This window comes from Melospiza georgiana, chromosome 12, assembly GCF_028018845.1.
Source record: "Melospiza georgiana isolate bMelGeo1 chromosome 12, bMelGeo1.pri, whole genome shotgun sequence".
Classification (NCBI taxonomy): domain Eukaryota; kingdom Metazoa; phylum Chordata; class Aves; order Passeriformes; family Passerellidae; genus Melospiza; species Melospiza georgiana.
In genome coordinates, this window is record NC_080441.1 from 17958226 (window position 1) to 17985541 (window position 27316).

General features: G+C 42.8%; 1 protein-coding gene across 1 annotated transcript; it reads right to left on the reverse strand.

Annotated features, from left to right (window-relative positions):
• Window positions 1–4854: 4854 nt before the first annotated feature.
• Window positions 4855–22844, reverse strand: LOC131088645 (cysteine-rich hydrophobic domain-containing protein 2-like). The gene is made up of 6 exons (XM_058032875.1): window positions 22675–22844; window positions 16354–16408; window positions 9832–9987; window positions 8227–8283; window positions 7950–8009; window positions 4855–7252 (listed from the first exon to the last, which is right to left on the reverse strand). The coding sequence occupies exons 1-6, from the start codon at window positions 22842–22844 to the stop codon at window positions 7202–7204; spliced, it is 549 nt and encodes a 182-aa protein (XP_057888858.1). The 3' UTR covers window positions 4855–7201.
• Window positions 22845–27316: the final 4472 nt, after the last annotated feature.

Here is a 27316-nt window from a genome sequence, read left to right on the forward strand (position 1 = left end):
GCGGCGGCCCCGCTCGGCTCCCGCCGGGCCCGGGCGCGGCGCTCGGGCGGGGGTTCGGCGGCCGCGCTACGGCGCCGCCATTGCTCCTTCTATGGCGGGAGGGGGGGAAGAGACCCCCGGCGTGGGCGCGCAGGGCCCCTGAGCCGCCCGCCCCGCGCTGCCGGGCCCTAGAGTCGCCCGCGGTGTTCCGCCGGGCCCTAGAGCCGCCCAAGCGCCTGGCAGGGCCCTAGTGCCGCCGGCCGCACGGAGCCGCGCTGCCGGCCCCGCCGGGCCCTACCGCCGCCCTCAGAGCCCCGCCGGGCCCCGGCGCCGCTCGCCCGCCAAGCCCGCCCCGCCAACCCTGCGCGCGCATGCGCGGTGGGAGAGCGCGGCCCTGCCCGGGGAACGCTCCGCTGAGGGGATTGGGGGTCTCGGCCCTCGCCGCGGGTCCCGCCGCGCTGAGGCGGCGCGGAAAGGAACGCAGAGCCCGAACGGCCGCTGTGGCCCCTCCCGCTCGGAGCTGCCCGGGAAGGACGTGAGGAGTCCCGCAGGATTGCCGAGGAGGCGCCGGGAAGCACAGAACGTCTCTCCGTGTCACGGCTGTCAGCGCCGCGCTGCTCCCGAGCGGCTGCGGACACATTCGGGTCCGTCTGGGTGCGGTTTGCACCTTCCAGGTCCGGCTGTGCAGCTCCTCGGTGAATGCTGAACTTCAGGGCCTGGAGATGCAGCGCCTGAGGCTCCTTCTGCAGCTCCACCGGGGAGCTGCTGTCTGAGCATCCCCCTCCCCTCTCCCGGAGTCCTTACCTCCATCAGCATCACAGGGAAACTTAGAGCAAGCTGATTTTCAGCAGTAATTCTTACAAAAACCATGCAGAATCCTGAAGCGCAAGTTACCTTTTCCATGCACTAAACAGCTCCAGAGAAATTCCGGATTGAAGTGCTCCCCTGCAGTTCCGGTGGGGCTGAGGTGCATTCCTGCTCCTTGTGCCCTGCTGGACCCTACAGTGGGAATGCTGAATGAATACTCACCGTGGGAACTGGAACTGGACATCCAAAAATCACCGTGGGTTGATGAGACCCCTGGTTATAGTGATGAGAACCCCTGGTTGTACCAGTGAGATCTCTGGTTACACCGATGGAGCCAGGTTAACTCTGCAGAGGTGGGAAAGTGCTGCTCACCTCCAGGCCTCAGCAGTGCCTTTCCATTTTCCACTCTTTTCCATTTACAGCAAAACCCAAAATTCCTTTTGCTGCTCTGTTCAGGCACTTCACGGTCAAAAATGTCCAAGGAGGTCACTGTGGAAACTCTGGAGAACCAGTAGTTTTCAGTTACCCCTCCAGGCTTGCACACCATATAATTTACAGTAAATACACATCAGTCATCACCTTTTGATTAATATTTGCCTTTTAATTTTAAATTCTTATTTATCTGAGAGCTACTGTAATTCCTCTTTCCAATTTTATTACCTATCCCATGGGACCAGCGCTGTTGTGAAGAAGTGTTTCTTTTCTAGCCAAAATCTCAGGTTATGTTTATCACTGAATACAAAAATACAAACCTAGTTCCTGTAGAAATTTTAATTTACTGCTCAAGAAAGGCTACTATAGATAATAAGGTTTACATAAAGACTGTGAAATAAAATGTGAATATATTGGAAGGATCATTACCTAAACACATTCAGTGATTAGGGAAAATGTAGAATTCAGCAGGTTAGCCCAGACCCAAATCTGCTGTTTGCATGTTTATCAAATAACCAGATGTAAATCAACCAAGTCCAGGTAGATTCCATCTCCCAGATAAACCACAACAAGGAAATTACTGATTCAGTCAGATGTAGAAACAACAGAAATATTTAAAGCAGGTCAGGGACTAAGTAAGTAAAAGGGCATTTAGAAAATCATAAGCAAAATTCAGGCATCTATCTGGGAACTAATCTATTTAGTAAACTCATTCGTGTTAATTTTGCAGACTGAATCAGCCTGTGACAAACACTTCTCACAGGAAGACTGGGAGCACAAATACAAGGAGAATTGGAGGACTGGGAGGACACAGTAATGGAAATATTGAGAGATTCACCAGTACAAAGTGTCAGATGCTGAGTCTGGACTGATGAGTGTCTGCAGGGAACTTGTATAAACTACAAGTGGCTGAAGAGAAATAGCCCCAGATTTATCACAGAACAGCCATGGATCAGAAATGCAATACAGCCACTAAGGAGACAAATGTGACCCTTTAAATTTAATGGATCACATTCTTTTCACACAAGAGAGGGAACTATCAACACTGAAATAAATACCTGGTGCCTTCTTGGCCATGAGCCACTTACTGGAATATTGTTCCTGGTCACTCCTATTTAAGGAAAATTAATTCAAATAAATGCAAACAGGATGAACAGAAACAGAACTCTGCTTTTGAGAGGAGGCTAACATTTAATTTGGTCTTAGAAATGAAGGGTTGAAGTCTCTCCAAGCTTCACTAAAAAAATAAACTCAGCTAGAACAGTTCAAGTGATGACAGACACAGCATTATAAATACACTGGCACAGACAGCACAGCAAGCTGCTCCACCAACAGGTCTGAGACTGCCTTCCACAGAGCCAGGGCCAAATCCCAAATATCCTCAGCACAGGCCTTTGCTGCTCAGTCTGGGCAATTCCATCTCCTAAAGCTCCCAGGGGAGTAACTCCTGACTCAGCCCCTCATCCTCCTTTTGGCTGAACACCCCAGAAACATTCCCTGCTTTCTCAGCCAACATCCAGGATCAGCTCCATGCTCCAGCAGCCCTGGCTTTGCCCAGAACCACTTCCAACACAAACACTGCACGTGCCCCATTCAGGAATGTGTGCTTTCCCCTCAGGGATGAGCCAAAGGCTTTAGTTTGCAGTCCTGCTGTCACAGCTCCAAAGGCAGGCTGCTCACACACACAAAGGGCTGCTGTGCTGGGCACAAACCCCTCTGGGAGCCAGGAACTGTTCACCCTCACTCCCCATCCCTGCTCAGGCTGGCTCCCTAGCAGGTGGGAGAAAACCTTTCTGCTTTTGGAGGGGAATGCTGCAGGGATTCCTTCCTCCCTTACCAGGGAGGGTCTGTCAGCCCAGCAGAAAATAATGGAATTGTTAAAGCTGGCAAAGACTTTGGAGATCACCAAGTGCAACACCCTGATCACCACTAAACCACGTCCTCCAGGGCCACATCCACATTTTCCAACACTTCCAGGGATGGGAACTCCACCACTGACCTGGCAGGGAGGTGGAGCACCAGGAAAATCAGATTGATGATCATGCTTCACTTCTCATCTTTGGAAATCCCTCCTGTGCTTTCCAAGCCTTGTTTGAATGAGCCAAGGTCCTGGCCTGGCTGTGTCAGGTGTGTCTCATTTAGACACACCCCAGCACTGCTGCCATCCCACTAAAACACCTCTACAGAGAAAGACAGAGAATTTCAGAGGTTTTTTTCCATAAACACATTGCACTACTCAAGGTTTTCATCTTTGAATTTAATTAAAGAAAAATGTCTCAAAGTGATGAAGCATGTCTGACTTCCAGCTTCTTTCAATGGCACAAGCCAGTGCAGTAAATTATAGAAAGCAAGCTCAGTTAGAATTTTATTTTCATTTAAAATAAAAAATAGAGAGAAAACTCTCCAGACGTGAGGTCCTGTTAAAAAAGTGGCTGTTCACTTGTAAACAGAATAAAAGTGTTAAGAACACAGTTTCATACAGCTTAAACAAAACCACTTTTCAGAAGCAATACAAGTATGTTACAACACTGTAAGAACACCAAAAGCAGAAAACAAAAGAATGGCAGAAGAATCACATAACATTGCTTACTAAAGTGATAAATAATTGATGGTGAATGGTAATAGCTGGACATTTTTATTGCTCCAATGGTAGTGTGTTGACAAGAAAATGTAGTAAACTGTCAGTGGGACAATAATAAACATTAATTTATGGTTTTGCATATGGAGTTTTGTACCTATAAGAAAAGCATAGGAACTTTTTTTTTTGTATTTATCAAAACCACACCAGATTTAATAAATTTTTTTCTCTGTTTAAAAGTCACCCATTTACAACTGAACCCACACTCCCTAAAGTTGGGTGTGCATGTTTGAACACTTGTGTGTTCCACCTCTGGGAAAACACCTTTGGGCAGGTGGGGAATCACTGAGGAGGAGCTTTGATGCTCTGCCAGAGTTCTGCACTCCAGTACTCTCCAGATACTAAACTTTCTACATACAAACCCAAAGATTTCCTGGATAAAATCTAGAAACAAAATTAGTGTCAACATGTTGATGTGAAGAAATAAACACTGATTTGGTAGACAGTAGCTGCTTTTAGAAATCTACTGCAAACTCCCACTCCTGAGAGGGACCAGTGAATTCCCTTTTCTCCTTCTCTGCACAATGGTTGGAACCAGCCAAGGCACTTTCTTTACCACTTCCACTCACTCTGCTGACTTTCATCTGTTACATGGCTACAAATTCTGACAGATACCCTCCATGAACACTTCACCAACTCATGCTGATCATTTACTGTCAAAAATGAGATTTCCAGTCCTGGGAGACAGAATTACCTGTGATGTTTTGGTATTACAGGCCAGGCCAAGCAAAAAGAACCTGGGTAGAGTTCACAGCAGTACTGCCAGCTGCCCTCACCTTCCAGTGAGCTGTGAATCCTGTGTCTTTCACATGCAAATATAATACTGCTGCTGGTTTTGCATTTTAATGCAAATTTATCTACTCATTAAAACATGGAGCTTACTGTAAATGACAGGTTTGGCTCTGGTTCTTTATGTTATGGCCACATAATTAAATGTCAATTAAAACACAAAGACAAGACCCATTCATGGTTTGAAGACTGCACAAGTAATAATTAAGGACAAATTAAAATGTATAGGATTTATGTAATTAAAATGTAAACTTTACAAATTAATATCATGTGCTTAAGTGTTCAAGGCCAGTTTGGATGGAGGTCTGAGCAACCTGGGCTGGTGGAAGGAGGGGTGGAATGAGAGGAGCTTTGGGGTCCCTTCCACCCAACCCATTCTGTGGTTCCATGGGAAGTGCCTGTTCTCCCCTTTGGGCAAGTACAGGGAGAAAACAGAGTTGCATGAAGAAGAAAATCAGAACCTGCTGAGATTTCTTGAGTATTTTGCACAACAAAGTTCTGACAGAACTTTCCATTGTTCTGTTAATTACTCCAGAAACTCATTTGTCAGTAAAACCCGAAGAAAGAACTGAGTGTGCCATTTCAGTTTTGGTTTACTCTGCCTTTTCTGCCATTATTTTCTCTGCTTCCAGTTAACACTCATCCCCAAAAAACAGAAATAAATTGGAGACAACGCTTTGCTTGGTTCTGCAATGGAAATCTCAGTTGCAAGGTGTAGCTAATGATAATTCAAACAACACAGGAGGTTTTTATTCATGTTACAAATGCAATTACACATTTCGTTGTCACCAATCTACCAGTCAAACAAAGTTTCTGCATGAAATGTGCAGATTTCAAACTGAACCATCAGTCTGGGACAGGAAACAGCACAAACTTCCCTTTGAGTAACAACTTGCATAAAACTGGCCTTCTGTAAACACTGTGTACAAGAAATCTGACCTACTACAGGTATTAGGATGCAATGGTCTGACAAATACTGTATTTTAATAGCATATTGCAAACTGGAGAGATGCAAATACATTCAGAGGAAACCCCAAGTCACCCTGAAACTAAAAAGCAACTTGGGATGATGTTGCAGGGAGTCAAGATGCTGCAAAGAAATGCCTGGACACTGGTAATGAAATCCACCACAACTTGCAGATGCTCAGTTATCTGCTGGGCTTTGTTATTTCTAGTTAGGAAAGGCAAGGGACTTGCAACAATTTCCATTTGCTTTCTTTTATCAAGTGCTCTTGCTTAGATCAGCCATTAGAGGAAGTTTTTCTACAGTGACTTCCCTTCCTGAGATCAGGCAAACAGGGAAGAATCCAAAATAATACTGAATTCCACAAGGCTCTCCTGGCTCCCCAGACAGTGCCTGACTGCCCAAACATATTCAGGAGCCCTTTCAACTGCTGCACTTGCTCCCCTCGGCATGTTTGGAATCTCCACTTTGACTGAGATAAAACCTCTTTCCACTGGAAGGGACTTCATGTCACTAAACTGTGAAAATGCTGAAGTGCAACCACCCCAGTAACAAAGGTGCTGCTTCAGCTTGGATTTGGCTGTTTCTGATTTTTCTCTTCTGGAACGAAGATCTCCGATTTGAAGCTAATTTCTCCTGACTTCAAAACAAAATAGAACTTAACATCCATATATTCCTCACTTCAAAAGAGACTTTAGGGTATTTTGTTAACAACAGCTGCCATCTACCCCACAAATGCAGCTTCTGCAGAGGTGAAGATTTCAGCTTTGTATTTCAGGTGCTGCAAACACCAGCTGAAATACTTTTCAAAATAAAGACAGAAATGCTATGCATTTTTCATCCATTTACTAAACAAAGTGCAACTGAGCCCTACACATCTGACATATGTACAAACTCTTTATGGCTTTCCCATAAAACCAGTGTGGGTGGGGCTGTACAATCCCAGGGGAACGAGCACATGGAACAGATGCTGGGGATGTTGGCAATAGAATAAGAGCTATAATACATTCTGTAAACCTTGGCATACCACACTTTACATTATGCAAAGAGTCAATATTTACAAATCCATAGTGGGTAAACTAAAGAACCCCCTAAATGTAAATGATGATTTTGCAAAGTGCAGGACAAAACCAGTGCTGTTGATTGCAAGTCCTATGCAAGCAGGTTCTACTAAAATCATTACTACTGGAGTTTACCTGGACATTCCTACTGAGGGTTTCTAGGATTGCAACACTTAGGATGAAATATAGGATGACACAGCTTTAGGATGCACATTGGAGGACAGCAAAGAGAGAAATTAATAAGGCAGCATGCTCAGAACAAGTTTAAGCAGCACTGATGTTAAGATCCCTAGTGGCAACTCTATCAGTTATTGGTAATGTTAAAAATTCAGAGTGCAACATAGAAGCCTCGTTTAACATAAAAAAATGTGCAAATTGTTCTCTTCTTAACAAAAGAAAGTAACAGCAAGGAAGATTTCTACTGAAGAACATTTTTAAGTCACAGCAAAGTAGACCATCTTCTTTCCAAAATCATCTACAAGGCACTAAGGGTAGAAAATGACAGGTAACATGAAAGACCAATGTTGTTCCTCAGTCAGGTCGAAATATGGGGTATTTTGGTAAGAACTCTATTAATATTACCTGTTGAAGAAGGGAAAAAGACAAGAACAGAAGACAGTAACCAAAAAGTTCAAAGCTTCAGCACAATTTGCATGAACATTTGCTAATTCATAAGACTAAATATATCTGAGATAGTCAGTGAGGAGGGAATGTTCCCCAGGGTAACAAAGCAGAGACTGCAGTCATTCTGAAATAGAGGGATTCTGGTGCTTGGCTTTTTTTGGGGTGGATCCCTTTCCCTAAAGCTTACACAATCTTCAATGTTAAAGGGGATAGGGGATAGGGGAGTGGTAGAACCACAGAAATATTTGAAATTCTGCTTTCCTACAAGGTCTGTCTTGTTTAAAACCATGTGAAATTTAAAGCTGGCAGAAAAAAACCCCACCAAAACAAACCAAAAACAAAAACACAAAAGAAAAGGTCCAACCAAAAAAACCACATTGCTGTAAAGATGTAATATTTCTGCAAAATTATTTGAATTAAAGGGGATATGAACAGCACTGGAAAAGGAGGATAGGTGTTAAGGAGCTATGGACTGGTGCTGGTGTGGGAATCACCCCAATGCAGAAAGTCCCAGTGGGTCTCCCTCATTCCAAATTACAGACAAACTGCACATTTGGCTGGGAGAGCTTTTTGCACAGGGTCACCACTAAGTGAAGGGTTTTCTCTATTAAATCATAGTTCTGTTGAATAGCAATAAATAACAAGCAATACTCACATATTCCATCATATTGCTAGTTTCACATTTCCTTTTACTCAGCTTCCAGTGCAAACCAAGCTAAGGAAATAATTAACAAAGGATTAGCACAGCCTTGTTTGGATGGGTAATGCAACAAGCATTAGCAATACTGAATTATTAGCATCTATTATCTATCTATTTATTATTGATTAGGATTTATATATTTACAGTATAAAGTAAGGAATTAGGACAAGATTGTAACATCCTTCATTGCCCATACTCTTAAAGCTGAAAAAACCAAGCACTCTTTTCTTACCTTATGATATAGTCTGTTATTTTCCCATTCTAATAACTTCTGAATTGATCTTCTAGTCTAGAAAGGAAGTCAGAAGTGGATCAGAAATGGTTCAGCAGCTGCTCTCATCCAGCAGGATCTCACTGCTGCATTTCTGGCTAAGGTGAATTTATAATAAGTTAAGTTTTATAAAAGTAGAACAAGCCAAAGAAGAAATACATGGAAGTCTTATCACTTCACTCCCACTCCCCTTTTTTCAAAAAAGGAAAACACTCATGGGTTTTTTGTTAACTTGGAATCACTGGAAAAATTTCTAAGATCAAGTGCAACTTAGGCCTGTGGCTTTTCCAGAGTTCATTTACTTAGTAAGAATCCTTTTGAATTTGGTGTTTTTACCTCCCACAGGCAACAGAACAAAGTCTCCTGGCCAAATCCTGCACTCACTGCAGGTGTTCTGCTGAAAACACACATTTCCATACATTTGATTTCCAGATTTTGCTAAGGGAATTGTGATGTGGATCTTGGAAGAAACTCTCACCACAAAACTCCAGCTCAAAACAAATTATTTTCAACTCTTGGCTACCAAATGTGTCCTTCATGTCCTGCTCTTTCCACGAGTGTGGAGAGGAGATAATTTCTCAAGTTCCAGTGATTTTGAAGGTCACACAAAGACAGCTGGGATGATCCTGCATGGTATACATTTAATTTTAATCACTGCATGGTTGTTATCACCCTCACACCCCTATGCAAGTGCCATCATTTCCCCTACCTGGTGCATATTCTCTGCAGACTTGAGAATTTCATATAATTAATGGGCATTTATTTAGATTTTCACTGGTACAGGGATATTAAAAATGGCTTTAAAACTGCAAATACTCCTTTTGTATCTCTCAGGCATAAACCTCTGCAATAATTTAGTTAAAATGAACTAAAACAAGTCCTGTAACTTTTTAGTGATGCAGCTTCAGTGATGAGCACTTCAGTAAGTTACCACATTAATGCATTTCCAATATTTACTGCTGTGATAAATCAATTCTAAACATAAACCACAGAGGCAATTGACTAAAGTGCTTTCCAAAATTGTTACTTTAGGACTGATTACAGGAGTGGTCAACTCTGTTAGGGGGGAAGTCTAGAAAATAAATTTGTTCTTGTTCCTAACAGAAACACCACAGTAAAATACAGCAAATAAAGCACAACTCTGAAATGCTATGGTGCCTATTGCATACAAAAAAGTGATTTTTAAATTTGAAAAATATTTATTTGGGAGGTGGAGGGAGTGGGGATGGAGGTGTGAAGAGGAGAAGTGATTTTTCAGTCTCATTCTGCCACTCTTTGAAGGTCATGAAAGTTCAGTTCTACACTCAATTCTCAGACCTTGAAAAATCCTGGAAATTTAGAGTATCATATATTCCATTCTGTTTGAACTGAGAGGAGATCAGCTATTCTTAAAACTGGTAATTTGGTGTAATTTCATTTTTTTTCTATTTTCTAAGATGGAAACCAGAATAACCTTTTGAATGTGAGACCAAACCAGGGTTTTAAAATGGGGAAGACATTATGAAAAGTTACTTAACCCTACCAATAATTTAAAAATCCATAAGATGTGATGAAAGATGGACTCACTCTTTTGTTAAGACAGACCACAGGCCAGAGGCTGCAGCCCAGGGTGCAGCAGCAGCACAGGCAGCCACAGAGCAGCCACTTCACATTGACAGGGAGGTTCTTCCTCAGGCAGGCGTTCACTCGGCTGATGCTGGTCTTGAATTCCTCAGGGGCCACCTGCAACAGAGGGCTCAGCTTCAGGGAGAGCAGCACAGGTGAATTTTCTCACTAATTGCCTCTACAGGTTCAAATGAAAAGGAAATGACACAATCTTCTAAAGCACTGGTCACCCAGTGAGCATGAAAAGTCATTTTCCTGCCACAAGTTCATTTCTGGTGTGTGCACTGCACAGACCTGAGTTCAAAAGCCAAACATCTTTTAGATGAGCAGCTCATCTGTATTTATTGCACCAGAAATTAATAAATGGGCCTGAAAACACAATGGGCCCAGACAAAATCAGAAGTGGGACACAGCTGGGCAGTACATGCACTGGCTGCACTGAGCAAAACCATGGAACAATGATAGATGTCTGCTTTCCAAGGGAGTGTGGGAGCACTGGAGCAAAACCAGGTACCACAGAAAGGGAGAAGATTGTCCAAATTAGTGTCACACCAACCTAAGCCTACACTGGGCCTGGGTGAAGGCTCTGTCCACAAATCACTTCCTGAAGGGGCCCATAATGAAGCCACAACTTCCCTCATGGCTGGTTCCTAAAATAGGGAAGCCTGGGAAGGAATCCACTGGATTGTATTGGAGGCAGAGCAATGCACCTTGTACAGGGTTAGGAATAAAACCTGCTTACTGAAAGCTAGGTATAAAATACTAATACCTAATACTAGGTACACTTATACCTAATACTAGGTATAAAATACTAATTTTATACCAATACAGGTATAAAATTCTAATTCCTGAATTTCAAAAAGTTTTTGAAATTCAGGAATAAGTATTTTACACCTGTATTGCCACTGCAGAGTCACAGTGGAATCACACATTTTGTATCAGAAAGAAGCTCTTTTCTCCAATAACTGCATTTCTCACCTACTCTTTTCTCCAATAACTCACATTTCTCACCCCAAATCCCTCACCTCCCTACAGAACCCAAGTCACTCCATCTGACAAGCCAAACATGGATTTGAGGCAGTGACTCCAAGATGACACCCTTGACTCTAATGCTGTCCAGCATCAAATACACAAAGCAGAATAACCCAGGACCAATGAGACCTGACCAGGCAGGCACAACTCAGAACAATTAAAACCCCATTTTTCCTACCTCCCTGCCATGTGCATGCAAATCCCCAGTGTGAGCCTGCACACAAAGCTGTGCCCCACAACCCCCAGCCAGGGCAGCCCAGCTCTGCTCATCTGGCTCTGCAAACAAGGGCAGCAACACCAACAAAAGTTCATTTAATGACAAAGATCCTTTTCAGCAGGGGCAAAGCCACGGGGCAGGAAATGGAGAGGACCTGATGCTGCTGCTCTGCCTTTTGAGATGAATTCTTTAAAGCATTGGGAGTAAATAAATACAACATCTGTTTCCTGGCCATTCAGGTCACCAGGCACTACAGAGTCAGGGGGCAGCTGGCCTTGCACAGCAGCCAGGCCTACAGTTAAAAACATGAGAACTTCATTTGTGATTATTTTACAGCAGGAATTAATAAATACATAGAAAGTAATTATTTTGTCCCCCTCCCACATTAAATAGACTGTTTTGTTTTACATCTACAAATGGAGCAACTTAAAAAAAAATGTCTGTTTTACAAGAGGCAGTTTAGGGGGAAAAAAAATAAAAGAAAATGGTCAAAGAAATCCCCTGAGATCCTTTGTACTGAGACATCTGCAATGAAAAAAATCCCATTTTAATGTGGCAAACTATCCTGTACTTGCATGTCTCTGGAACAAAGTTTTATGGATTTCTTTGCCAGTGCCAGATCTTGTACTGGGATATAACAAATACCAGATGCACATGAGCAAAACCATTTCATCTTCAACGTGGGAGAGTGTTTTGTGGGAAAGAACATCTGGGCTGGTGGTTGGCAGTAACCTCAGGCAGCTGCTGCAGTCACTGCCTCAAAGTGAACTGAGATTCCTCCATTAATTGGCATTCTCTCCTCCTAAGGAAGTTTCCATGGGCCTCATATTTAGGTATCTACAAATGGCACTTCCTTTGGTAGATCTTTTAGAATTTTATATTCTGTTGATGTGAAATATAAAAATAAGTAGTTTTTTTTTTTTTTCCTAGAACCCATTCATACTTTTGTAATGAGACTTCCTAATGAAAGAGAATGTTTCCTTTTCCTTCAGACACAAAGTTGACTGGACTTTGACAACAACACAGCCCAGCCTCCAAAGGCAGTTGAACAAACTTGCCCAAGACAATGGAATGGCACAGCCCAGAATTTAGTTTAACAAGAACAACCCTTATCAGTGATAACATCCAACATGAAGAGAACTCAACCAGATTCTCAGATCACAGATGGCAGAAAAATTTGGGACCTGAGAAGAAAGCCCAGGGAGATTCCCTATTCCTGTGATAATTTTTAGGGACTCACTGTTCACATTTTCAGATGAAAGTTGAAGTACTCTCATTCCTGCAGAGCAAATGGCTAAACTAGAAACCAACTTTGGATGCCACTAAGCACCAGAAAATTCCCATTTCAGGAGTTTTGGTCTGATTTTACCTTAATATAGCATTATGAAAGCAGCACTACCTGCTAACTCACCAAATGTTTTCATGTAAAGCTGAATCACTTGGCTACAATATAAAATGAAATTATTTAAGATGCCTTTGACTAACCCCAACTATTGGATTGTTTCTGCCTTTAGGAAATGGAATCACAACAAATATTTCTGTCACCAATGTCACATCTGAAACTAAAGGAACTGGACAGCAAGATAAGCCTCATGTTGTGATAAACAGAAGAAATCACATTTCTGTTGCTCAGTTTACAGCTCAGTGACAGTTAAGCATTGTTACACAGTGATTAAGAACAAAATACCTGCAAATAACTGTTCTAATCTAATAATGAAATGGAATCCAAATGAAAGTCAGCACAGAACTGTTGATTTTCTGACACAATTTGAACTCCTGCCTTCTTGCAGGTACAGCTTTTGAAAGGTGTCTGTGAAGGGGCTGATGTATTTCAAACAAACAGAATTAACAGCTCCTCCTGCACAAAGAGCTCCCTAAGAAAGCTCAGTTTTGAGGAATTCTGGAAATCTCTTGGAGAGTTTGTGTCTGGCTCTTGAAAGAATGAGATAAGCACTTTGCTCCTGGCTGTGCTGTACACCTTGGGAAGGGACATCAGCTCCTTTGAGGAGGGAAAAAACAAAAAAAAAAACATAAAAGGAAAGGAGGGGGTGTCATAATATTTTACAACAGGATGCAGAGAATCTCCAAACACAGGAAGGGAGGCAGCAAGGCCCAGCAGGCCTGATCTTCCTCCTTCAATCATCATCAGCAGCAGCCCTATCAATCACACAGCACAATGCCCAGCCCTCAGTTTATGGCTCCCCCTGCCCTGCACTGCACACTCCTCTCTGGGCAGGACCCTTTTGTTTCAAAATCAGAGCAGGAAATTCCACTTTTCCCCTTCAGGATCACTGCCTCCATCACTTTCTGGTCACCTGGAGCAGTGTGGGTGCTATTGTGCTCCATTTCACAGAGAACATTTTGGTAAAAGCTTTTTAAGAGAATTAATAATCCTGCAAACCCGCAGCACACAGAATTTAAATTTAACCAGCATTCCAATTTAGGCCAAGGTCCAATTACATTATTAGAAGTTAAATATTGCCTCTGTATTAAATGTAGTCAAATCTTTTCTTATAATGCTCCTCTGAAAAGCAGCCTGGCTTGGGATTTACAAACCAGGTGAGTTTGTGTCTCATCCTGCAAGACAAATATTAATCCAGCTGAATGAGCCACACCAAACATCTGATGCACCTGGGATTTTCCTTTCCTTTATTATTTTATTGTCTGTGCTTTACCCTCAAATGTACACATCCACCTCTCCCAAGGAAAGCAACAAATGAAGTCTCAATTAAACACTGAGGATGTAATTACAGGCATGTAGCTCCAGGCTAACCTACAGCAGCTATGCAGGCTCTGGAAAAACTGGGAGATGGGAAAATGGGGGAATGAGGGGGATTCCAGATTGCAGAAAAAGAAAATCAGAAGGTTTGCTGCCTTCATGAGGTGGAGGGGCTGAGGGCAGGAAGCTTAGGGAAATTACTGACACAAGAATGTGGCATAAACCCCAAAAGTTTGTGCTTCTGGGAGAAAGGTGTAGCTGCAGTTTTCTCTAATTAGGATTTTCATCCTGCTTTACCAACCTTCATCTTTTACATCTGTATTTATTCCAAAGAAAACCAGCACCACTGAGAACTCCATCAAGCCCATCTAAAGGCTTCATCTCTTACACTCCATTAGCAGATGGGATTTATTATTAATATCAATTCACAAAGCCATTCAATCTAATGTTACACAGGCAATATGAATAAACTATGGCATTGTCTTAGAGGAGCTGAGGACCAATGCAAGTTCAGAGTAAACATTTTAATCCCAATTTGTAAATATTAACAGTTACTGTTATTCATAAATTTTGATTTCATAAAAAGCAAAAAAATTACATTTTAACCACAAAGAATGTTAATGTAGGGTCTCAGTTGAGTATGACACTGATTGTCATTATTGTAATTATTTAACAGGGTATTTGAAGAAAAACTTACTGAAAAAATGACTGAATTTTCATTTCCAATAGAGATTAAGATGATTGACTGCCTCAAGCAGAGGAAGAAGCAGATTCTTTATTTCTTGCAATATTACAAACTGAAAGACCCACAACTGTGGTTTTTAATGTCTTTCATGGCAGTGGTGGCAGGCAGGAAGAAAAATGTGTTTACTATCTTGTTAGATTGGTGCTCCCCCCTGACAAAAGGGAATTCATTTCCTTGCTCAGAAAGCCCCTCAAATCCACAAGACAAGAGAATATCCAGATTGTCAGCAGAGGAGCATCCCCACATACAGCAAATCCCTGCCCATGCCACTCCTGCAGCACTGATTACACCCAGGACAAGAAGGGTAAATGCCAACAGAAGAATTTCCTCTTTTCTGGCTTTGCTAAATTAAGTCCAAGCACTCAAGTGAACTTTAAATTAAGCTTTTGTTCACTGTCTGTTTAACAGGAGGACAGTCAAGTGGAAAATGTGACAGCCACTGATGCTGGTATTAAAAAGTATAGACAATATATTTCAGAGAGACAGAAAGAGATGAAATTATATCATTAAATTTAGTTTTAATGTTTCTTGCCTGGCATTTTCCACAGGCTTATTTATAATAAACTACAACTTGAGCAAAAGAACATCAAAATTGCTTTTTCCAAAATGTATTGTGGCTGTTCAGTGATCAGAAAAGAGTAAGCCTCAGACAAGGTGGTGAAATGTAAGTGCTGTCAGCAGCCCTCACTGGAATCAGCAGGATTTGTCTTTCTGAGCTCAGTGAGATCCTACAAGTCCCAGGCTGAATTTCAGCACCCAAAACTCCAGGCAGAACCTGCTGTTCAGGGTGCTGTTGGCAGAGCAGCTGGGCAGCCTCAGCACAAGGGTTTGATTCCCTGGGCTCTGGGGTGAAAATGCAGGAGGAGAAAGCCCAGCTGGATCTGGCAGGAGCAGGAGCAGCCACTCAGCTGCATTTGGTGATTGTTGGGATGACTCAACCTCTGCAAGGGGCTGCAGAGGGAGTGCAGCTCTATGGGATGACATGAGACAAAGTAGAAAGAGCCAAATAAAGTTTTTTTCTTCCCAAATTCTGGAAAAGATACATGAGGGGGATATAAATCAAAGCAAAAACAAAGCACTAGAGAGTGAAACAGCAGGAAGGAAAAAAATCAAGAGAAAAAGAATTAAGCAATTAAAAGATTAAAAAATATAATTACAAAAATAATTTAAAATTAACTAAGAATTTAGCTAAGATTGAATTAATAGCTACAAATTACTGTTTCTTACACTTGCATTAAGTAAGATGACAGGACTCCAGAGAAAGCAAGAGACTTGTCACCACTAATTTTCAGAACTAAATGGTAATTGTGAAAATGTACTAAAATCCTCCTTAATTTGTAGATTTAACACTATGTTTTGTTCTGTACAGCTTCAGCTAAAACAGATTCACTTCCAGAGCTTTGTCTAAACAAACTCAAGGCTTGTCAGGCATATTCAAAAGAGAGGTCTAGTGTTTGTAGAGATTTAATTCAGCCAGGAGGGAGCACAAACTCCAGGTATTTCAAAAGCAAGGTGAAGTGAGTGCTGCTTTCATGTCTGCATGGAAAACAGTGGGATCCATGGTGAGCTCTGCTGTGTTTGGAATGTCAATAATGATAACAATCACTGCAAATCCTTCTTGTTTCCAGCTGCACTGAGGGTGGGCAGTGAGCAGCTGGGTCACACAGGCCACAGGGAACAGTTTTGAGTTCATGCTCAGGGATCCAACACCGAAACCACCGGATGCACTGGCTCCTCCCATTGAAAAGAACAGTTTAATCTCACACTTACCTTCCCTGTCAGAACAGAAGGAAATTCTGTATCAAACTTGTTGCTCAAGCCAAACCTTGAAAACAAAAGAGACAAACAAAATATATTCCACCTAACTTACTTTGTTTCCCTTAATAAAAAAAATGTAATAGGAGTTTTTACTTTAAAAAGAAGCCACTGTTAATGTTTTTTGCCCTTACATTTGCATTATTTCATGGGCTTTGATCTCAGTTAACAAAGGTCTCTGTGCATTCAGCCATTTCAGACACAAACACAGCTCTCCTTACTTCAGTACCTCCAGAATGCAAAACTCCTGTTCCAATTGGATGGCAGCAAGTTTCAATCTTAGATTTCTGTAAGAAAAAACCCTCCAGCTGTGAGATCCCAGGTTCAACAACCCTTTTACTTTCTTACACATGCAGTTGTTCCACATGCAACAGATGAAGTTTGTTTTAAGGAACCCATTCATCATCATCTTAGAAATTTATAACTATGTGGTTTTAAAAACTTCCTTTGGGCTGAGTTAAGGTACCTCATAAGAGCCTACACAAAGGAGACTTTTACAACAACTGTGAAATTCAAGAAAATTAAGTTTTGGGTACCACTGTGACTACTTTTCATTGAAGTGTTTTGGGGTTTGAGCAAAAGGTTTTCCTTATAACCAGTGAAAGCTCCAGGGAGCTGGATTTGGCTTGTAAACCTGTTACCACTTATTCAAAACTCCAGAACCTTTAAAATTCAGTAATTTAACAAAATACAGCAGCAGCTGGCCCTCAGCTACAACTTGCATGTCTGATGAAAGTTAAATATATTGTACATCAAATCAGCTCTGCTAAACTATCTCCTGAGTATATGTGTTGAAAAAAACCAAAATACCTGAAAGAATCACTGCCAAAAAGAGCACAAATACTTTAGGGTTACTGAAGAAACAAACTTTGCTTTGAGTCAAACTGACACCTGCCATACTCCAAACTGGTCCCAAACAATACCAGAATTGCTGAAATATCACAGACTTGTGGGATGGTTTGGGTTGGAAGGACCTTAAAGGTCCCAAACCTCCCTGGACATCAGTGCCCATCACCAGATCTCACACACACTCCTGTGCACTCTGTAATACCCCAGATACACAAAACTGAGAACTGAAATTGCTCCCAGGTAACAAAAAATCAAATCAACCTTAATGAAGAGAGAGGCAGAGCAGAAGAACTTGTGCTGGCTCTAGAAACCCAGTAACTGAAATGTTTGCCAACAACACTGGTGGAGTTCAATCCAGTCCTTTGATGAATAATTTAAATTAGAGCCTCTTGCAAAGAGCAATATTTGTGCAAAACATTACAAAAATCCCCAAACAGTAAAGCCAGTAAGATTTTAGGCAAGCACAAAGGTTACTAACATAGCACATTTCCATTCTCTGTACTTTGGTAAGTCAGCCTCCACATTTTGTACCTTTTCAAGCTGAAATCTTCCAGGTTTTGTAATGTTATATATTTAGTTTTAAGGAAGCTTGGAGAGCAATGAAGTAGTCTTCCCAGTCTTAAAAAAAAAGACTAAAATTATAAAGCACATTCCCAAGCTTGCTTTGAGGAACCCAGACTTTTCTGTGCATCAGCAATGGAACAACCTGGAATGACCACAAAGCAGGAGCAATCAGACAACACAATAAAAGAACTACTGGAAAATTGAAGAATTATTTACTCTACCCATCTAACAGACCAATTCCACTAAATCAGCCAAGGGTCCATCTTGTCCTCAACACTGATTCTTACAGTGGCCAGGAGGAGTTTAGGATACAGCAAAAGAAATGAAAAAAAAAGAGCAAAGATGTCCCAGCTGCTCCTCAGAACCCTCCTCTGACCTTCAACAATCCAGAGTTCAAACACTTCCTAAGCCACAGGTTGTGGCTTTTATCTCACTGATCAAATATACTCATGAAAATTCCCATTGCACCCCAATTTCCATAAAGAACAAGTTAAATTAGTGCTTTCTGATTAATCTGATTAGGAATGCAAGATCACAATGTGCTTTGGGTTAAATTTCAAAGCTGATGTTGGGACACACATATTAAAACCCCCAAATAATTCATTTTTATTAGTTGCCAAAACACTCCCTTCAGCTGCAGCACATCCAGGAAACCTGAGTTACAGAATGGCATCACTCCCACTGACACCTGTGAGTGCCTAAAGAATATAACTTTATGTTTTAATTATACTTTAAACACTTTATTTAGTCAGAATCACTGATGGCCTTCAGCACAGTTTTCTGAAAGATCTCTGGAAGTTTTACAGACTATTCTGTGATTATTTACTACAGGGCTTAGAAACATTAAACTCCTCTTAGATGGAGCAAGGGGGTGACCCAACAACCAAATAAAATAAAAAGATTGAAGCAGGATGTTATACAGTTATACAGCTTTACACCTGTATAACTGTTGTGAAAGTACTGAAGTGTATAACTGTATAACTGTTGTGAAAGGCAACTTTGTGAAAGTACTGAAGTGTTATTAGAACCTTCCATGTAAAGAAGTTAAAATCTAAAGTATTGATCAAGAGGTAATTAACTTAATTAGACTTCCTACAACAGACTGGTGATCTAGCATGAGCAGGAAATGAAATCTTTGAAATTTATGAAATCTTCTAAAATTCAGTATATTTAAAAATGACAATAATGAATTCCAGTAGCTGTTCCTTAAGTCATTCAGAGCAGCAGCTGGTGGTGATTTATTTCTGGGCCAGTTCTGTGACTCCTCAGTGCAAGCTGCCCAAAGTGTAACATTTAGCAATTCAGATCAGTCACCCACGTTCTCTGTTGCACTTTCCTCACTGCATGACAAGCACCTCCCAGAGCCAGGCACTGTTTCCTGGAGGCAGAACCAGGATGACCTCACTTGCCACTTGTGGCCCTCCTTCCCTGTTTTCATGGATGGCACCAGGCAAATCCCATCACCTCATTTCCCCCATCTGCAGAGAGGTGAGAACACAACTTGTCCCAGGGAGCTATAATAAGAGAAATGCATCAATCCCTCAGTAAAGGCTGAAATGAACATCTTGAACCACCAGTTGCAAACCCCACCTGCAACAGGTACACAAGATAATGTTTATCAGTTTACAAAGCAGGAGCTCAGGCTTTCTGTCCCCAGAACTGAAACAGGAAGAGTTTGGAAATACTTTCTTACATTTACAAGAGAAATATTTCAAGGTGCTTTGCCTTTTTATTTTATTTGACTTAAACCTCACCTCATTCCCAGCTCTCCCACTCCTGTATTTATAGATAGCAATCAGCCTTACTAGACTGCACAAGTTAAACCTGTTCAGTGAAGCTCTCCAACCCCCTGTGAGCAGAGCTCCCTTCCCCACACCTCATCCAGGTCATGTTTAACCTCTCTGCAGAGTGGAGCTCACACACTGCTCTTTGTGAGGTCTCAGCTGAGCCTTGGCCAACCTTAGAGGGTAAAGATGACATTCCTCAAGAGCCCTGAGCTGAAATCTCCTTGGACATTTAACATTCCCCAGTTCAGAACATTCTCCTGTGGAGCCAACAGAACTACCCAAGAATCCTTACCCATGGATGATGTTTTGGAAAATGAAATTTTTGGTAATGAATGGAAGGCTGAGGTCATTTGCTGTTTTAAATACATGGAAGGTGGAACAATACCAGATAATACTCAAATGTTATCTCAACTGGCTCTTCCCTCTCTTCCCCAGCTGATGAAAATAAACTTTTCATCAGCACCTGTGGGTCCCTGGGGCACTCCTACAGAAAACAGGATACAACACCAAAAGTTAACTTCCACCCAGACTAGGAGGTTTGCAGACTTCAGCAGCAAGCTGGATACTAATGGCAAAAATATGTTTAATTGCTATTTCATTACCTCATTACCATCCATCCAAATGGACTTAATGATATGGAAAAAATATAGCAGATAAATAGAACCCTACAGGCAAGTTACAGTTTGCTTACTGCTCTGTTTTTGGAAGTTATTGCCTTTGCTTTGCTAGGCATGACTCAGTCCTCACTACAAATGTCTGTGCAGATCCTTGGATACACCAAGCAGCCACACTGACTGTGGCAGAAACAGCAGACAAGGGGTTCAAAACTCATCAAAAGGGAATTGCAGAAGAAAAGGACCTAGTAATTTATCTGTGCTAAAATTCAAAAGCTTTCAAAAACAATAAATATGACAGAATTTTTTCAAAGAATCCTGGACAAGATGAACATTGATTTTTGCCAACCATTTTTACACACATCCTCTCTAACTAAAATAAAACAAATACACATTACATGGTCATTCTTACCACACACAGGGGTAGAATGGCTAGCAAAAGTAAAGTGGGAAAAGCAAGATCCTGCCAAATACCCTCAGAAAACTCCTGAAATTTATATTTAGTACTGTTGGATACTGCAGAATAGTTACTCTGTCAGAGCAAGCAGCTCACTGACAAGGTCATAAGAATAAAAAGTCTCTTGCAGGAAACTGAGTGTTTGAATCTACCAACTTGGGAGTTTTGTAAGAGAACTGGACATGAAAAGCTGCAGCAGATGACCCTGGAATTTGAGAACTATCCCTTCTCTATACACCAAAAGTATCCAAGAAGGCCAGTGTCAGCTGAGGAACAGGAGACAATTGAAACAAAAATCCAAGGGAAACAATGGCTTTATAAAGATAACTGGTTTTCTTTTTTTTAATAAAGTCTGACCTGCCAGGACAGATATTTTCATTAGCAAACAACCCCAGGTTTTCCTGGATGACGTCTCTCCCTTCAGTAACTGGAGCAGGCTGATTTCAAAAGCAGCAGCCTCTGTGTGATCAAAAAGTGACAGAGTTCCAACACACAAACTCCTTGGGAAGCAAACCAGTTCCCATTTAACAGGAGGTTGGGATTATGTACTCCAGTGCCCAGGGTTTACTTGCATTGTATTGGTAACATCCAAGAACTGTTTTTATCAGTATAAGGAGATTTTAAAATACAGCATGAGCTGATAAAAGCTGCCTCCTACCATGCAGGTAGGTCTTGTTACAGGAAGAAAACTGAGAGGGGTGGGAGAAAGGGAAAATAAGTTGGATGGGAACAAGGGCACATAGCTAAGGATTTCCACTTCACTGACAAGAGTGCTTTTTGTGATGTAGACATCCCTAGTTCTTGGAGATGCTCCTGCCCATCCCAAAAAGATGCTGGAGCCAAGCAGGACCTGTAAGTAACATCACTAACACACAAAAAGCATCTCAGAAAGCAAAGCAGATGAGTGTGTAATGCTTTTTTCCAGTTCAGCACTTCAAATCAGGTAGCTCCTAAGATGGGTACTTGGTATTCTGAGCATCTTTGCCTGTGTTCCACCTGTCCTTTAGTCAGGCCAGCAGCTCTTTGGGGTGAGGACACAAAGAAATTCCATCTGCACGAGCAAATGCACTGCGGTGCAGCAGAGCAACTCCCCACTGGCACCAGCTCAAGGCAGCCCTGAGGACACAGATCCAGCCCCACTCCCCCAGCATGGCAGAGCCTTTCCCAGCCAGAGGGCTGCAGGGCCTTACAGCACACTGCACCTACTTACAGAGAGAAATGGCAATTTTATGCAGTCCAAACACAAGCTCGGTGGGTCTCTGCACAATACATAAATTTCCATACCTCCCTCCCTGCCGTGAAAATTAACATGACAACCAACAACTTGTTAAGGATGCACTTGCTTCTATTTAATTCTTCAGCTTGCTGGAGCAGGAATACTAAGAAAATCCCTACGAGTAAACATTACATATAAGGAAACACAGCTTGCTCGTCTTCTGTTCAACTGTTTAAATGAGCAGCAAACATTCTGGCTCACGCTGTGTTCCAGTGATAAAAACACTCAATCTAAACCAAACTCTCAACTAAGTTCGGGGCAGATAAAGTAGAGCACGGGCAGGAGCCTCCTCTGCAGTGCAGTGTGGGGGCTCCCTGGCTCAGCTGTGGCACACAAGGGTCACAGCGAGATGGTCTGAACAGGCTGTTCGTCCTCGCATCGCCTGGACTTTGCTTTTTATCTAACAAATTGTTTGGATAAAGAGGAGCAAGCAGGGAGGGCTGCCAGGGCTGCGCTGCAGCCTCTGCACCGACAGCCAACTCCGGCTGCTCATTCACGGCTGCCTGGGGGTTCCCTCGAGCTACCGGAAAATGCCCACGTTCACCAGGTTCCCCTCACAGACAGGGGACAGGGGCGCAGGGCTGCGGCTCTCGGCCCCGCGGGGCGGGAGCCTGGGGCCGACAGGGCCGGGGCACGGAGCTGCCGCTGCCCTCACCCCTCCCGGCGCTCCCGCCCGGCTCCGCCGCCCCGCCACACCGGCCCCTCACGCTGCCCCCGCTCCTTCCTTACACGGTGATGTGCCCGGCGCCCCGTACCGCTACGGGATCGGGCGCGTCGCGGGGCCGGGGCAGCTCCTGGCTCCGCACCACGGGCTCGGGCTCATCCTGCTCCTCCTCGTCCTCCTCCTCCAGCTCGTAGATCGTGTCGAAGTCCGCCATATTGGGCAGCAGGACGCTCATCGCCGGCCCTCCCGCCGCGCCTGCGCAGCGCGCGCGGGGGGCGGGGCCGCGCTCGGCCACGGCGGCGGGAGGGCGGCGCGCAGGCGCAGCGCGGCCCCGCGGGAGCGCTGAGGGGAGCGTGCCGCGTACCGTGCCGGGCTGCACGGTGCCGCGGTCGGGGCCAGGCTCCCCGCGTCACCCCCTGCGCGAGCTCCCCGGAGGCGGTGGGGAGCAGCCTGCGGCCGGTGTTGGCCGCTCAGGTGCGCGCCCCTCGCCGCTCCGGGGCGGCGGGTAACGAGCCGGCACGGGGAGCTGCTGAGAGGAGTTAGCGTTGGTGGTTACAGCGAAGGCGGAATAACCTCGTTGAACTCTTAACTTGTGTTCATAGACTCGCTCTAAGCCTTTCGCGCACACGGAAGCGGAATACCTCTATTATCGTTAGTAGAGTTTATAACTGCCCCGACCTCCCTTCCCTTCCTAGCGCCCCCGCCTCAGGTGCGCGCGCGCCCCTTCCCGCCCCTCAGGTGCGCGAGCGGCTCCTCAGGGGAGTTTTAATTTGCTGCTTATGAGGAAGCCGGGAAAAAACCTCACTGGATTTTCATTTTTTCCCCGAAAAACCCCTCAAAATACCCTCACATCACCCCTGAACTTCGGCGTACAAGGTGCCTGAATATCTGTACTGTTATTACTGCATTTATAACTCGTTCGCGCGCCTCCCTCAGGTGCGCTCGCGCCCTTTCCCGCCCCTCAGGTGCGTGAGGGGCGGCTCCTGAGGGAAGGCGGGGGCAGCTGCTGATCCTCCTTTATTTTAACCTCTTTTCCAGGTGTGTTTCTGTGACGGTTTTAATAAAAACAGCCAGGTAGCGCTTTCCACTCTTCCCCTCCTGTTTTTGCCCGCTGTGTCGCTCCCCGGGACGCCTGAGGTGAAGATGACGGAGGGCGGGGGTTGTGGAGTTTTTCCGGAGTTTTGGGGTTTGTTGGTGGGTTTGGAAAGTGAGTTATGTGCACAGTAATGGGGTGGTGAGAGAGAAGAAAATCCACATAGGAACAGCAGAACTTGGGGAAAAAAATCTCTTAGAATACTTCAGGGGAATGCCCCTATCAGCGCACAGGTGTAAGCTATTATTGAGGTAATAAACACTTAATTACTCACCTACTGCAAATGGAAAATAATCCAAAAACTATTGGTGTTTCTAATTGCAATAGAAGAGTGAAAAATTATATGAGGGGGGTTGATCCTTCTTAGTATTAGTGTAGCTCCTATGAAGTGTTGGCTCTGGTGTGTGTACAAATCAGAATTCCTGACCTGCAGGTACTCTAAGGAATGAGCTCACCTCCTCCTGCATGAGGTAAAAATGGGTCTGTATCCCTGTCTGTCGTTTCCAGGAAACTACTTCCCTCATGAATCATCTTTATTGTTTTTCAGGAGTTTCTAGACTGCAGAAAAAATGCAGATGACTCGACAGTGAAAATTTTTGTTGCCTCCAAAAGTAACATTTTATGAGCTACAGTTTTATCACTGCTGCGTGCTCTTACTTCAGCACATTATCCATCTTATGTGGAGCTGCAGGTAAATCATATTCTAAGCTAGAGAAAAAAAATAAGAGACAAATTGTTATAAAACAAAATTTTGTTCTCCTATTTTTGTCAAAATACTTTTTTCTTATTTAGTCTTGAACATTGCAGTAAATTGCAGGGAAGGTAAGTAATTGATTAAATACTGAAAATGCATCTGTTTAGAAACATGATAGAAAAAGAGAAAATTGTTCTGTACTTAAGGATCTGATATTTTTTTCTGCTGATCTTCGTCTTTATACAGATTCATACCAATGAAAAGAAAGTGTTGAAACAACTGAAATAAAGTTATATATAGGGGTATTAATAAGATACTGGTCTTTATTATTTTACTGTCAGCTAAATTCTGGATGTTTGCCTTAAGTGGTGTGAAAACCAAAAAGGTGAGTGTTGTAACTGAGAGCACTGGAGGAAATGATAGTTCTGATGCTGTGCATTTACATTGTGGGCTTTAATTTCCACTTGAGGTTGTTTTGGTAGATGGCTGCTCTGGTGACCTGTCTGTGGGAAAGGCCATCCAACCACACAATGGGCTGGATTGAAAGGGGACTGACTTAAAGCCATGGGCAGGGACACCTCCCACTCTCCAGGCTGCTCCAAGCCCTGTCCAGCCTGGCTTTGGACACTTCAGGGCTTGCATGTGTTCAGTGTTTTTCCAATAAAAATGTCTTGAAAATTTCTCAAGGATGAAAGAGCAAAGGACAAGCAGAATGTGTGCTGGAAAGTGAAATCAATCCCATTGACTTGTCTGCAAGGATGTCAGCTGTCACCTTCAACATGACAGTGGTGACACTCAGCTGTTAGGGCAAGGTGTAGCAAACAGGAACACATTCAGCACAGTCTTGTGTTTAATTGAAAAACCTCCATTTACTGCAAGCTGGGTTTTGATTTAATAAACAAACCAAAGTTACAGACATTTCAATGGACCTTGTGCCAGAAGGACACATGTGATGTGGCATTAAGCTCCAAAGCAGGTGGTACAATAACTTGCTGAATTGAGTGTAAAATGAAGCATCACTTCCTGTGTGACCTCTTTATAATGAGGCTCTGAGGTGTTAACAAACCAAGAAAATAAGTGTTTTTAATTGGAAAAGGTACTTTGCTGTAGCAGCTTCATATATAACAACTTGTGCTTTTAAATAATAGATTGAAGTCAAAGTTCAGCTGAAGTTGCAGTAATTTTTTTTTTTTATGTGTCTTCTCTCCCCTAGGAACAATGACCATAGACTATTTTAGAAAAACCTCCTTTTGTGTCCCATGTCTGTATTTAAAGAATGTCTGTTTAGTATTGGGTTTGAGAAGTAAATACTACAGGGAATTTTTTCACCATGACTTACAAACTTTATGGCTTCAAAGGAAGAAATAGAAGCTTCATTTTCAGTGCTTCCTTAGGATGCTGTTTATTTGATGAAACTACTATGCCATAAAACCAGAAAGATTTGTGAAGGATGATGGTCTCTGGCAATGTTTATCCACACAAATCATTTCTTTTCTTGGAATCAGAAGTGTTCTTACATAGAGCATGAAGCACAAAGAGCAGAAATCCAGGAGTTAAACCAAAGCACAGTGTTAAATAAAGGCACTGTTGGGAGCACATGGAGAAGGAATATTAATGTGGGCCTGAGAGATTCTGAGTCTTCTTCCAGTGTCCTTTCCCCTGTTTGTTCCACACAAATCAGCCCCACACAGGCATTCTTCAGGAGGAGGAACATACAACAAGTGATGTCAGGTTGGCTCTCAGAATCCCCTCATTTCAGACAGGAAGAGGTTGTTGGATAGTGGGAATTACTCTTGGAGCATATGTTGTAAGTCTGGTGGACAAACCCTCATTAACAAATGCAAACTAACCCTGATTAACTAATGCAAACTCTATCCCAAGGTGATTTGCATCTCACTGCAAGTTCCCATTATTTTGTTCAGAAGTAGAAATGTGGAATTTAGGCAAATGTGGACATATTCTTTTCTTGAAGAAAGGCAAGCCAAGAGTTGTGTGTGAGATTCAGTAAAACTGATTTTGAGCTACAAATATGTTCTAATGTCTGGAAAGGTTTTGGCTTTGTGCAGGGGTCTGCAGCTCTGTGCTGCCTATACTGAAAATGCCTGATGTAGATAAATTTTCAAAAATCATCTCAATTTCAAGAGGTTGTCAAGTTTTTGGTTGGTTTTTTTTTTTTTTTTTGGGGGCCAGGATGACCCCTCCAAACAGCCAATTAGGGGTTTTGATTATTCGGTCTTTGCAAACTGATTTTGTAAATATCTTATAACGAGCTACTTTTCCATTTCTAGTCTAAGCTATCTGTAACTAAGGGCACATCTGTATTTTTCTTTATTTTCTCCCACTGATCAATATTTAGAAGCTAATTACTAAAGCAAATTTCCTGTGGTGCTACACTGAGTGTCAGCAGGAGCAGTTTGTGATGAAGCATTTCTGGACAGTGGGATGAGGAGGGCAGTTCTGCCAAGGCTTTGGCACCTCTCAGGATTCTCATAAGAATCCAAATGATTCAGATAAATGTCAGAAGGGATTTGCTGCCTGCTGGAATGAGACAGTTGTGTGATGGCAGGGTTTTCTTTTGATATCAGCATGGTGTTAAAGGGGCTCACTACCTTGCAGAGCTGAATTCAAACACTGATGGTTTTCTATTTACCTACACTGAAAAACAGGAAACTTGGAGAGCTTGGAGAAGAGACCCACTGGGTGCAAAGGATGGCATTTGATTTATTATTATTTTAATTGCCTAACAGTGCTAAGGGAGAGTATAACTAAAGTCCTTGGAGCAGTCTTCAAAGGAAGAAAGACAAATATTGAAAAATGTTATTTACATCCTTTAGTGTTTCATCCATGTAAATACAGGGTCTGATCACATCTGCTGAGGTTTCTCCTTCACAGGAGCAATGCTGAAGAGTCAAACACAGCT

Bases quoted from the DNA above. Each gene is read 5' to 3' on its own strand.
- LOC131088645 (XM_058032875.1), bottom strand. From the start codon at position 22,844: ATGAGCGTCCTGCTGCCCAATATGGCGGACTTCGACACGATCTACGAG. The intron at 9,988-16,353 runs GTAAGTGTGAGA...CCTCTGTTGCAG, and splicing joins CTTCTGTTCTGACAGGGAAG to GTGGCCCCTGAGGAATTCAA. The intron at 8,010-8,226 runs GTAAGAAAAGAG...TTATTTCCTTAG, and splicing joins ATAACAGACTATATCATAAG to CTTGGTTTGCACTGGAAGCT.